The sequence below is a fragment of the Neopsephotus bourkii genome, unplaced genomic scaffold (genome assembly GCF_033783945.1).
Source record: "Neopsephotus bourkii isolate Nb327-2 ecotype Australia unplaced genomic scaffold, CSIRO-AGI_Nbou_v1 NB_1768, whole genome shotgun sequence".
Lineage (NCBI taxonomy): Eukaryota > Metazoa > Chordata > Aves > Psittaciformes > Psittacidae > Neopsephotus > Neopsephotus bourkii.
Genome location: NW_026902242.1, coordinates 2,406,740 through 2,420,711, shown reverse-complemented (window position 1 = coordinate 2,420,711; position 13,972 = coordinate 2,406,740). Strand labels below are relative to the sequence as shown.

The following is a 13,972-nucleotide window of genomic DNA, read 5'->3' as shown; positions in this document are numbered from 1 at the left end:
ATCTGTGTCCCCTCATATCATAGAATCATAGAAGCATAGAATAGTTAGAGTTGGAAAGGACCTTCAGATCATCAACTTCCAACCCCCCTGCTATGGGCAGGGACACCTCGCACTAAATCATCTCACCCAAGGTTTTGTCCAACCTGGCCTTGAAAACCACCAGGGATGGAGCATTCACAACCTCCCTGGGCAACCCATTCCAGTGCCTCACCACCCAAACAGGAAATAATTTCTTCCTTATATCCAATCTAAACTTTCCCTTGTGTAAGTTTTAACCTGTTACCCTTGTCCTATCACTACAGTCCTTCATGAAGAGTCCCTCCCCAGCATCCCTATAGGCCTGTATGACCTGTACACCCCTCTTCATTCTATGACAAATCAATTAATACAACATGCACACCTGGCATTTCCACCTGGACTGTAAAAAAGTATAAATTATAAACTATTAATTTTACAAGAGTCTCATGGTATAGATACTGAACTTTTTTTTACAGAAGCTAATGGCAGCACGATGATTTTTCTGGGACCAGAATCTGGCCCAAAGTAAGCATTATGTTAGATGAATGGAAGAAGATCTGAGTACCCAACTGAATTCAAGATTAGGATAAATAACAGATAGCCACAATTTTAGGAGCAATATTAAAATGCCTTTAGAAAGGGCACTTTGAAAAGGTGAATCTGCCTTTAGAAACCGTGGTGTGTTTTATTAGACATATTTGTATTTGCAGTAATTCAATAATTAATGATGCCTTTTAGTACTTGTTGTGGTTTAATACTTATTTGCTTCTGTGATACAGCATTCATTATATAAAAAAAAAATCTAGTGAATATATCAGGTCAATAAGCATTAAGTATGTTTTCTAGAAAAATTCATGATCTTCAATTCCTTATCCTCTGTATGGGCTTTACTGAACCTGCAGCATTAGCAGTATTTTTGTTCACTCCTATTATTAATGTGAATGGAATCAAATTCCATCTATATAGCAACAGAGAATAAGGTCTGGAATTAGCAGATATTCAAGTTAGTAGATGTATCAAACAGAGTACATTATATTGACCCTTTCAACAGGTGTCCCCATCACAGGACGGAGTGACATAAGAGCACTAATTGTGCCAAGTCTTTCCTGACAAGCATTTGTACCAATACAATACCCTTCTAAGTTTCTCATTGAGTAAGTTCTTTCTTTGCCTTTGTGATTATGATGATTCGCATTTGATTTCTAATGCACTTTTTACCCTTCCCATTGACAAACACATTTTCATTTTATGACATGATGCAACAAGAGAAAAGATGGGCTTTCTACAACATAATGATCTATACTTGGGGACAACAGAGGAAAACTGTGCTCCTGGGATCTCAGGGTCCCTACTATAGCACGCATGTCAAAACTGGAAGATTGAGGCAACCTATATAAGCTCTGTGCATAGTAACTCCCCGATAAGCAGCAGTGTGGAAAACAGTAAAACTGGAGAATGTCAAAGATGTTCCCCTTAAAGGTCATCTGTAAAAGATGAGACCAGTTAAAGTTTCATCTCAGATTAACACTTCTAAATCATTGCTCTATTAAAAAATATTACTCTTCCCTGTATGAAGTCCTTGTTTCTTCTGACACTGGTTTTTATATTCCAAATATTAAGTTCCATAAAAAGTTGTACTAGTTTTAGACAGCTGTTATAGGAGCTAAGCAATGTTTTGATAGAGAAGACTGTAGCTGATATATATTTACAGAGTGCATATTTATAGCTACAAAACCCTGTGTGACCTGTAGGTTATTGTTTGCTCTTGTCATTCTTTGCATTTTTAGTAAAGACGGTATTAATTCAGGATCTGATGCACCTTATTCATGGCAAATAACTCATATTCTTTTGGGAAATAGATTTTATGATCTAATAATAAATTTATTCCACCTCTGCTACCTTTTTATCTTTTGATATTGGATCAGATCTTTTAATAGATAGGCAAAGCCTTCCTCTGACAGAATTTCAACAAGCAAAGACAGACATTTTAAACTACAAGGAGTCATGTAATTTCATGGACATGTTTAATTCTGAAAACCTCCTCGGATTAACTAAGCAGAACGTTTGCCATCAGGCTAAGGACAGTAGTGTAAAAGTCCTTTGTTGTCTTTATTATGACCAGTTCTAGAGAACTGTCCATACAAGGCACAGACAGAGAAATTGTGACTCTAGAATCCCTTTTCACACTGGTATGCATATGTGACTGTGTTTATATATATATATATATATATACACATATATTTATATATATATATAAAAAATGGCTCTATGGAGAGTTAGATTTAATCAAGAGAAAAATTCTAAAGCTGTGCTGTATTTTCTGGGAGGGCTTATGTTTACAAGCATGTTGGAATGATGGAGAAAGATGAAAAGAGATCACAGTCAGTGAGTTCATGAAAAGTTATTAAAAGTAATTTGTTAGGATAGATACTCAGGTAGCATAAACTGTGACAGACACATCTTGATTAAGTACCTTAGCAACTGTCTACGCAGAGGTGTGTGGAAAAATGATACCCCCACATAAAGATGCCTATGCAAACTTATCAGATGTGGTTTAAATCAGACGTAATTGATTTTGTCCTCTCACTTCCATCTGCAGTAGAAATCAATGGCTGATTGAGCATGTAAAAAGTATTGATTTCACTTATTTACTGTGTGGGACTCCTTATTACTGTACTGTTTTAAAAATAATTTTAGAATAACATAATAGGAAGGAGGATAAATCCAGATGAATGCAGTGGTTTTCTAACCAGACTTACATACAGTAAACCAGATCTAAACTCTGAGAGGCTGCAGAAAGAATACTTAGGTTCTGCAGACATTCATTTTGCATTACTCATTGACTCTGTGAGTTTAACACATGCTGTGGCCTCTGGTACAAAATTAGAGAAAAACACGTGTTGGTCCATTTTGTTTTTCTGCTTTTTCTTAATTGTAAACACAACAAAGAGAATGATTTCTGTGGGGAAGCTAGATTCAAGTACTTCTAGAGTGCAATTCTCAAGACTTCTAGACCAGTCCATGAAAGCTACTGGCATTAATAACGCAAGGCTACATGCACATCTGTACTGAAGATGTCTTTGAACATTTAGGCCTTTGTACGTACAGCAGAGGAAACAAAAAATTACTTAACAGTAAATGGCACTATGGGTTACAAAAAATGTTTGTAATTTGCCAGAAGGAGGCTTTGAAACCCCAGTATCAGTGACAAAATCTCTCCTAGTCTAACCATTCAAATATGCAAGTAAGAAAATTTATTTCACTCCTCCACAGTGACAGGTTAGAACATCTGACACTTTTCCACACTCTCTACAATCAGCAGTGCATTGCATTATCTATAGTGTGCTTTGTCTTTCCTGAAAGAGATGTAGGGGCCAAAGCATGATGATGTAGTAAGAAGAGCACTGGGGAACAAATGTGTGGGAACAAATAAGAGAAAAGGCATGTTTTGTTGAAAAGTGTGAACTATGCTCCCACTGCAGGAACTCCTACAGACAAAACAACTGTTCGTGATTTCTATGCTTGCAGAGCTTATTAAAAGGAACTGAAATTAAGAAGGAAGGTATCCTAACTCAGAAAAAAAACAGCATGTACTAAAACTTGATCAGGAGGAAAGTCATTAGAATAAATTAAAACTTCCAAAATAATGTATTTGGAAGCTTCTCTGTGTGAATGCAGAGAACATGGGAAATAAGCAACAGGAAATAAAAATGACAACCAGTGATAAACAGTCTGAATTTCATGTTCTTGAATTAAATCTGGTGAGATGATTATCACAAATAGGGATTCTAAATCACATAGAAGGGAGAAACAAAGGCATAAGGAGCTTAAATAAGTCAATGTTTTAACAAAAGGACTGGAACATAATTTGATCATGAAACAGTAAGAATTAAGAGTAATGCTTGAAACCAATTGCAAAATTCCTATTGACTTCAATGGGCCACATACTATAGAAAGTGGGGGTTTTTTTTACAGCAGTGAACAGAATAGCTGCTCCCCTGGATGTGGTGTTCTCATAATATACGTTTTCTCACTACCCCAGTGGTCACAGGAAGAATTTTTCTTTCCCTAGTGACATTTGTTTCTGTTTCACTGACATACACACTTTTTCTAATCACTTTTTTTGCCATCTCTACCAGCTCTAATATTCAGACACATTTTTGGTACTCTTCCCAGAGAGAAAACCAAATCCTACATCCTTCACAAGGCAAAGCTCTCTTTTAAAATAGTCTGGAGGAACAACATCACAACACTGGGAGATGAGAGGGAATATCCTTGTTAATAATGCACCCAAGCAGAAGGATATATTTTGTATGATTTATGAAATTCGGGGTAAAAAGTATTGAAGACCTAAGAATGCCACTGCTACGTAACAGGTGAGCTGATGCTCAGAGCCACAACCTGAGAAATGGAATGAAATGAAGCACTGTCAGCTTAAGAAATGACAGAGCTACCATGAATAAACTACAGTGTAGTTTCAACTGCTTGGGCCCAGTACCCTTTAATCTCAAAAGATGAAGAAAGACAAAGTAGTATACTTTTCCATCAAGCCGTATATCATATTGCATCATTCTAGTACTCTCTTCACCACATCCCAGAGCACTGGTAAGTAGAAAAAAATCGTAAAACATCCAAATATTCTATTAAAAAGAATAGTTTGGTCATACTGATAATAAGTTGTTGATTCCTTTTAACATGACCCTAATATAAGTGAAGGTCTATTTAAAGGTAACAAGTAACACATTTCACATTTTTAGTGAAAAAAACAGACATACAACCAAAATTTTAATGGTAGATGTCAACAGTATTGAAGAGCATTGTAAGAAAGATCTTTTGTCATCACAAGGGAACAAGCTTGTAGGACGAACTGCAGATTTTCGTTATATTTATTATTTGTCATACAAATGATCCTGTGAAAATAATGGCAACTTCCTTATCTTCTGAAAAGAAGGAATACCTAAAGGCTCTGTGAAGCAGAGTGACATGCTTTTGGACAGTGATCAAGATGATGATAATGACAAATATAAGTGATTTTGACTGAATTGATACCTGAGTCATTACTTGTAACTTCATAGATCTGATGGATTTGTACCTAGAGGTACAATACAGGTATACAGAGCACTGGAACAGGTTGCCCAGGGGGGTCATGGAGTCTCCTACCTTGGAGATATTCAAGGCCCACCTGGACAAGTTCCTGTGTGATGTATTCTAGGTTACCCTGCTCTTGCAGGGGGCTTGGACTAGGTATCTTCTGAGGTCCCTTCCAACCCTTGGGATTCTGTGATTCTGTGATATAGTGTCAAAGAGAGAGTATGTACGTGGATAAGTTAAAAGAAGCAGAAGTTAAGACTTCTGAAGTGCTGAAATTCAGTAGTGGTATATGAAGAAGATGAAGAAAAAGGTATTTGATAGGACAAGGAAGAAAAGGGGAAAACTTGCTTCATATTCTGAAAGGTTATCAATAGAGTCAGCTTTAGCAATACTGGCATTCCAAAGGATGTCTTTTCTAGGATTCATTACCATCACTGCTTCTTTGAATACATACGATATGTGGTAAATATTTAAATATGAGAAATCTACATAGTTTCTCAATAAGTTATTTATACAGTGGCCTTGAATACATTTATGTTCTGTTTCCTTCACCTTATACTCCATTCAAAATCCAAATTTAGAGAAAATAAATTGTATTAAATCTATAACATTACAATAAAATGCTTTTAGGTTTACATGCATGATATGGCTCAGGTCATCTAACTTGGTAAAATAAACAGAAATAGGAATTCAAGAGACTTTTGAATTTTCTGTTTGCTCACTATTTTATAATAGTTTACAATGGCAATTCAAATAAATCACACACAAAAAAGCCATTTAAGAAAAGGAAAGCATATTATAAGCTCTTTGGGCAAGATAAGAAGTTAAAAAAAAATATCACTACATATATTGGTAGGACATTTTCTGAATAAAGAAATGTAAACAGCAATTAAAATACTTTGAGAAATGCATGTCATATAGCGTCACTCTAAAGGCAAGTTTTCAAATAGCACAAATCATCCTCAGACATTTGACTTTATTGGAACTATCTATCCATATGAGGAACAGATATATATTGAGGCTTAAGGTCTGCTTCACTTCATAGGTATGTTTACCACTGATATGTTCTATAACAGTTTATAAAGTTCCAGACAAAGGAGTATATGATATTCTAAGACCCACAAGTATAACATGAAGAATACTTGAAGCCAATAATGTTACCGTAGACATCAAATTATGCAGTTATGGAAATCACCATAACCTTACTTTAACCCTTTACCCGAAAGCTACGTTTTCTACTCCAAAGCTCTTTCCTCTGATTATAAGATATTTTTGTGATGTAAAATGCAAAATAAAAAGACCAGCAGTGGTAAGTCAGCCATTAGGAATATAGCTAGATAACTATTCACAGTGGTTAATAGTCAATGAAGGATATTTAGGAACTGTAATATATCTATATAGCTCTAAAGAAGAATTCAAATGTATAGTCATATTCTATTCCAATGATTTCTCTTTCTGGGAGGTTATTATTGATACTCACCTTTTCACCAACACCTCCAACAGAGCCAATTGAGCCAGGTGGTCCTTGAGGACCCTAAATAATAAAAAATATTAGTTATCCCAAATATAGTTATCCACAGTATAGTGCTTATTACTGAATTACTGAGAGAACAAAAAATATGTTAATTCTTACATCAGCTCCATTAGGACCCTGGGGACCTCTTGGACCTGGAGGGCCAGGTGGACCCTGTATCAAAGAGAAAATTTTATATAGTTACATTCACAATGGGGCTTATGTGGCCAATGAAAAATAATATGCTTGATCTCTATAGGGATTTTAACCTTTGTACTGCTAGACTGCTGCCCATTACATGAGTTCACAATGTGTCAGGGGATCCAGGCTATGCGTATGTAGTACCTGAGCTGGAAAAGATCAGATGCTTAGGACACCTGAGGATTGGTGTTCTGCACTGTATTTTCTCTGCAGGTTACCTGCATAGCCATTGCACTGTGCAGAGACTCTTATATTGCTGGCAACAGCTATGGTGCCTACAGACGGGCAATAATAAAGCGTCCAGGCTTGGCATAGGGTGCTGGGAGGAAAATGTATATTAGATAGCTTGCATTTCAGTTAGGAATTCTGTCAACAGTATAAACTCAAGATCATCCAGAGAAACAGAGTGAACATAGCCAAAGAGTGTTTACCATCTTCTGGCCTGCAATCCCTGCAGCTAAGGTACACTGCCCTGAATTTCAGAAAAGCATCTCCAAACACTCTAGTGCAGTGGTCTCTCCTTTCAGTTGTTCTTTCCTGAACCTACTTGCCATTGTCCTATCTCAGACACACACAGCATCTATTTTGCTACCTAGTCTTTTATTTTCTTAAGTTACTTAAATCTTGATGTAAAAGATGAGGAGATAGATGTGGGAAAACAAAGTAAATGCCAGAGAGAGTTTCTGTTACACAAAATGTTTCATACGCATGCACCAAATGCAGGAGCAGCTTTTCAAATTGTGAGCTACAGAGAAAAGACAGGAATACTGTACTTATGTCCTCCAGAGTGAGTAACACAGAATAAGTCTTACCATTGGGCCCACATCTCCATTTTCACCCTTTTCACCTGGTGGGCCAGGCAGACCCTAAAACATGAGGAGGAGAAAGATATTAGAAGGGTACCTGGAATGATGAGTTATAAATCAATATGAAACAATATAAATCAGATCTACAAGTGAAACTTGGAGAAGAGGGGAGAGGAGGGGAGAGGAGAGGAGAGGAGAGGAGAGGAGAGGAGAGGAGAGGAGAGGAGAGGAGAGGAGAGGAGAGGAGAGGAGAGGAGAGGAGAGGAGAGGAGAGGAGAGGAGAGGAGAGGAGAGGAGAGGAGAGGAGAGGAGAGGAGAGGAGAGGAGAGGAGAGGAGAGGAGAGGAGAGGAGAGGAGAGAGGAAAAAGGAAAGAGGAAGGGGAAGGGGAAAGGGAGAAAAGGAAAAGTAAAGGAGAGGAGAGGAGAGGAGAAGAAAGGAAAGGAAAGGAAAGGAAAGGAAAGGAAAGGAAAGGAAAGGAAAGGAAAGGAAAGGAAAGGAAAGGAAAGGAAAGGAAAGGAAAGGAAAGGAAAGGAAAGGAAAGGAAAGGAAAGGAAAGGAAAGGAAAGGAAAGGAAAGGAAAGGAAAGGAAAGGAAAGGAAAGGAAAGGAAAGGAAAGGAAAGGAAAGGGAAAGGGAAAGGGAAAGGAAAGGAAAGGAAAGGGAAAGGGAAAGGGAAAGGAGAAAGTTTTTTTGGGAAAAAAGGCAAATCAACAACAAAACCAAATAGAAAACTGACACAGAAATGCTGGGATGGGTGACTGACTTTAAAAACACTGCCATCATTATCCAGACCCCAGATGGACATCTAGATAATTTGATTTGATTTATGATATGATGCATATATATGTAAAGAAAACATGACCAGTGCAGCACAATGAAGTGGTATGCAAGGATGTCTAAGCTACCTGAGTACTGGAAGCTCTGCAACTGCTTTAATAAGGTGTCCAGTGGAGGTAATAAATCCTGCTGAGAGGCATTGCATTGGGTTATACAAACATACTCTTAGAAGCAAACTGTCCAAGTTTGACTACTAACAAACACCACGAAAAGGAACATAGAATTACAGAATAGTTTGGGGTTGGTCGGGACCTTCATAGCTTATCTAGTCCAACCCCCCTGCAATGAGCAGGGAGATCTTCACCTAGAGCAGGCTGCCAGAACCACATGCAGTATGACCTTGAATGTCTCCAGGCATGGTGTATCAAACACCTCTCTGGGCAACCCATGCCAGTGTTTCACGACCCTCATTGTAAAGCATTTTTATCTCATGTCCAGCCTGAATCTCCCTCTTAGTTTAAACCCATCACCCCTCATCCTGTCGCCACAGGCCCTGATGAAAAGTCTCTCTTCATTTTTCTGATAGGCCTTTTTTAAGAATCGAAATGCTGCAATAAGGTCTCCCTTACCACAGCCAGAAGCAGTACCACCACTAAGCTGGGAATTCCTAAAAGTAGGATCAAAGCTTGGCTTTTATAAAAAGCAGATCTCTTGAATCTGCAGTCAACAGCATTACATTGACTTGCATTCCATTGACTTACATTACATTAAGATCTGGTTCTAAGTTTTTTTTGTTTTTGTTTTTGTTTTTTCCTAACTTACTTCATGTTTACTTTTGGTAATATTGTAATAATTCAGCAAGTGGGATTTGAATTGACTTAAACTTTTTCCTTCACTCTGAGGAGCTTTAAATAACAAATTTGTTGCTAATTGTTCTGAAGTGTGATTAGAGGAGAAGCCTAGACCTGGACAACATGACTAGTCTTCAGAGAGCTGATATTCAGAAAGAACAATCCCACCTCAAACAAACTAGATCTTCCAGCTGCAAATAGTCCACTCAATTCTAGCCCATGCACATAGAAAGGCATTTAACTTAAAAAGTTGAATGCTTTGTCCATTATGATTCATGCTCATGCTAATCCTAAACAGCTCATTCAACTGTTTGCAGAGGAGGTATTTATAAATCTTTGAAGGCAATTAAATATTTACTTGGTATTTCTGTCAAAAAGACTTTCCAAAACTATTTAGTGAACTCTTATTTCAACCTTGAAAAAATCCCATTAATTTCACTGAATCAGTATTTCATGCATTATTGGACATAGAATTTTCAGTTCCTTTTGGCAAGAAGCAATTGAGGTGTTTTATATTCAAAACTGAAGTAAAAATTGACATAAATTGACTATAAGATAACCTAGGCCCATAGGGTTTTTCAGCTGTTCTTTACTTTCAACTCCTTTTGTTAGAAATTTCCCTATTTTTAGAAATGCTAACAAAATTAAATAGCAAGGAAATTCAAAATTAAGGTAATCAATACTCAAAATTACCGATGTTCAATTTTATGAACAAAAATACTTTTTACTTAATATCCAATGTAGGCAATATCAATCAAATTTAACTGAGCTGTGATACAGTTACTGTGCATTATTATCTATAAGACAGAGAAAGTTGTTACTCCCCAACAGTTCATAATTACCATGAGAATTGGATTACTGAATAGAAGAAACTCATGATTTCTTAAAGAAATTCTTTGATTTCTCAAAGGTACTTCAATACCGTTAGCAAACAAGGGCTCTCAGTCCAGGAACCAACATATTCAAATTAGAATCTTAATCAGAGAAATAAAACTCCTCATTTAACGTATTTAATTTGTGTAAGTCTCAAACCAGTTGTTTTTTACATTTATGTAAAAATAAGTGCTTATTAGTGCTCATTAAACTTAAAATGTGAAGGTGGACTTTACTGAAAAACATTAATTGAAATAGTATTGTAGAGCTGAGAAAAATAAGAATAATTTTGTTTCACTCTCTTTAAAATAGTAAAAAACTTCACAGTTCATAATAAAATTTAGGAATAACTTTTTGGAGTTAAGATTTCTGAAAATAAAGACGTTTTCATTTTCAAAGGCAATATGAGTCTACATAAGACATGTTGGTGCAGTAATGAACTATCTAGAGCAGCCTGAGAGGGGATCTCATCAATGCAGATCAATAGCTCAAAGGCAGGGCCCACGAAGATGGTGCCAGACTCTTTTGAGTGGTGCCTAGTGACAGGACGAGGAGCAATGGCCATAAACTAACACACAACAAGTTTCACCTCGACATGAGGAAGAACTTTGCATTGAGGGTGTCACAGCACTGGCACAAGCTCCCCAGGGGTGTTGTGTGGTCTGCCTCTCTGGAGACATTCGAGCCAGCCTGGGCATGTTCCTGTATGCCCTGCTCTGGGTGACCCTGCCTTGGCAGGGGTTGGACTGGGTGATCTACAGAGGGCCCTTCCAACACTAATAATTAGTCTGTGATTTTCCATGAAGGTATGAAGGTTTGCAGTATTTTATGTACTTCATTGTAAGTTTTGTGAGTTGCATTATGTAATAGAATTTAAAAAATGACAGGTACAGGTTCAGGTTTCCATTTTTTATGATTCATATTACAGCTTAATGCATGGATTAGAAATAGCTTCAAAGCATTCTGTGCTCTAATGTTAATTACATGGAAGTTAATTGAAGGCCCTAAATGTCTTGTTCTTTGTTTTGTTATAATTAAGCAAATACAATTTTTTGAAAAAAGCAGATTTTTTCAACTGTTATTCTCTGGATGCACCAATGAGAAGCCTCCATTTTACTGTATGCTTACTTTTTTGACTCAAAATAACAATTTGAAGAGGAAGAAACATGAAACTATAGGAACCTGCCAGTGATGGCAGCAGTGTGTAAGCATCATGGAGTTCTGCTAATCTTTCTGAACACAAGTGTCTGTGATGGTATCACTGAGAAAACACTATGCTGCCAATACCTCTTGTGAAAATACAGTAAATGCCTAGGACATGTTAAATACACCTCCAACCTTTTCTTTATGATGTGTATCTCCAGTAAAAAGAAGTGCTCTTAGTGAAGCAGAAATTGTCAGACTCTAAAATGAATGGATAATCGCATGAAATTCTAAAGCCTGTGGTAGCCAGGAGTTCAGAACATTCTACCAATCTATCTCCTTCAGCATTTAATCTGCTATTTATGCATGAACTCTATGAATATGGGATATTTCAGTTCTTATTAACTGATGCTATCATTTATTTAATAGAAGACAATACTCAGTTTCTGAAAGAATCAGGGTGCCAACAGGTGAAAGGTAAATAATAAAGGAATTTACCTGTAAGCCAATAGGGCCTGGAGGGCCAGGGAATCCTCGAGGACCTTCATCACCTTTTTGCCCAAACATCCCTTGCTGACCTCTTGGGCCTGGCTCCCCATCACCTCCCTATTAGGAAACAGTGAAAAGCAAAAATATTGTAGATTTGATAATAACAGAAAAAGCTCCATGGAAATCAGCGGAAAACAACAGCAAGCAGGCTTAGAATCATGCTGATATCTTTACAAATGCATCTACACCACCTTGACTGAATGAAGTCTGTTATACAAATAAAATATCAGCATATGTCCTGGTTTAATGTAGGTCAAATAATACTGCATGTCTCATAAAGATTTTTCCTGAATACCTCTTCTCTTTTACATCTGCATAAATTTTGTAGTGTCTGAATACCTACCTATTAGTAACTATGAGTAGGATACAGTTCTACCAATCTTCATGGTACCTTCAAGAATTCAAAACCTTCTAAATAACAGTAAAAAGCAATGCACCTGGTATCAGGTGGATTTTAGTTTTAAATGCATTTGGTACCGAGGTGATTTTACCACTGGCTGTTATACAAACCATCAACCAAGTTCACTGAAAGGACAGTCCCATTAACTATTTACATTACTTCATTTTTAATAATTCCATCAAATTACTACCCTGCAGTAACAGAATAACAGCTATGAAGAATAGAGCAATAGAGTAACACCTATGCAGGCTTACTTATAATAGACAACTGCATGTAAGTGGACAACAACAGAACTGTTAATAGTGATTTAATAAATGCCTGAGTAACGAGGATGCAGTTAAAAGAATTTCCAAGATGAGTTATGGCAGACTGGGGTTTGCTCTAAGCTACTTACAGCTATACCAGGGGCACCAACAGGACCCTGGAGACCTGGTGGACCTGGAGGACCCTGCAATAAACAAACATCCAAAAGCTAGTGATTATGGCATCTGAAATGAGATTAAAAGCAAATACAGAGACAACCCTATTTGAATGATCAAGGTCTATTAAGCATCTCTACATTTATTCATAGAGAATGTAGCATTATTTACAAGTCTCTTCCATTCACTGAATGGAATCATTATTTGTTTATCTCTCAAAAAACTCACATTTGCACATTTATAACAGACTTAATATCGGCATTTATTGAAAGCACGTTTGTAATGTTTCAGAATATTTACAATAGATTCCCATGCAAACATGAATAAAATGAAAATTTTTTTTTCACCATTAAAAATAACAGACTTTTCAATTAATTTGTGTAGAACAATCTATATTGAAATTGAATGCTTATTTGGATTTGTTCTTATGAAATTGCAAATGTTTTTTAACAGCACAAATGACCTTCAGGTGACATGAAAATGTCGAAGTTGTTTAGCACTTGGAGATTTGTACTCTTTGATACTAAGTCTCTTTCCAAGAGAATGGTAAAAAACATGTCTCTGAGACGAATTTCTTAATTTTTTCAGTCTCCTTACAGAATAATAGCTTTCCACATTACACTGCACATAATTTAGAAGCCAGTTACGCAGATACGACATAATGAAGGTATCTAACAAATGGAGTACAGGAATGCAAGATACTAGTTTATAATGCAGATAAAATTAGGTAGTAGTTTGAGGCTGGTTTTTGCACCAGCTGTAGAGACTAGACTGATAAAAAATGAAGCTAAGGAAGAAAAAAAAACCTAACAGCTGGCAAGGGCTAAATTCCAGTCTGCTATTTCAGATGGCAAGAAAACTGTCTGCAGTTTCTTGGCTGGGAATTTAGTGCAGAATGATCCTTGGATTTAAAAACTTGCTAGGGCTAAAATTGGATTATTCTACTCTGTATAGGGAGATTTGGAAAAGGAACTTCTTAAGTCTTAGAGTCTATTTCTTTCTTTTCATTCTATGTAGGTTTTAGAGTATCTTATTTTTTATGGAGATTGAAGTGTCAGGCTCTGTATTCCTTCACTTTTATAATTTTCTTGTCACATATATGATAGCAATAGAGGAAGCAAAGGCTTTTATCCTCTATGGTGAAACTAAATGAAACGAGTCCTAGGAATGCTCCTGTTGACTGGAGGGCGGGGGGGGGGTGTTACCATGAGAATGGGAATTAGCAAAATCATATCAGAACAGAATATTCCTACACTCTGCAGAATGCTTCTACCTGCTCCTTTATTTTTCAGGACCCAGAAAGAGCTCCACACATTTTTTAATCTCATTTA

At 36.8% G+C, this 13,972-nt stretch overlaps 1 protein-coding gene across 15 annotated transcripts in view; it reads right to left on the bottom strand.

Moving 5' to 3' along the window:
* Positions 1 to 13,972, bottom strand: part of LOC133225979 (collagen alpha-1(XI) chain) — a 462,534-nt gene that overhangs the window by 26,473 nt on the left and 422,089 nt on the right. For 13 of the 15 annotated variants that reach the window (XM_061378981.1, XM_061378982.1, XM_061378983.1 and 10 more), the window contains 5 exons: positions 12,617 to 12,670; positions 11,772 to 11,879; positions 7,636 to 7,689; positions 6,743 to 6,796; positions 6,590 to 6,643 (listed from right to left, as the gene is read on the bottom strand). In XM_061378981.1, coding sequence (XP_061234965.1) covers positions 6,590 to 6,643; positions 6,743 to 6,796; positions 7,636 to 7,689; positions 11,772 to 11,879; positions 12,617 to 12,670 — 324 coding nt within the window. Of the gene's footprint in view, positions 1 to 6,589; positions 6,644 to 6,742; positions 6,797 to 7,635; positions 7,690 to 8,534; positions 8,596 to 11,771; positions 11,880 to 12,616; positions 12,671 to 13,972 lie in introns of those variants that run through there. The other 2 variants (XR_009729340.1, XR_009729341.1) reach the window with 2 other exon arrangements.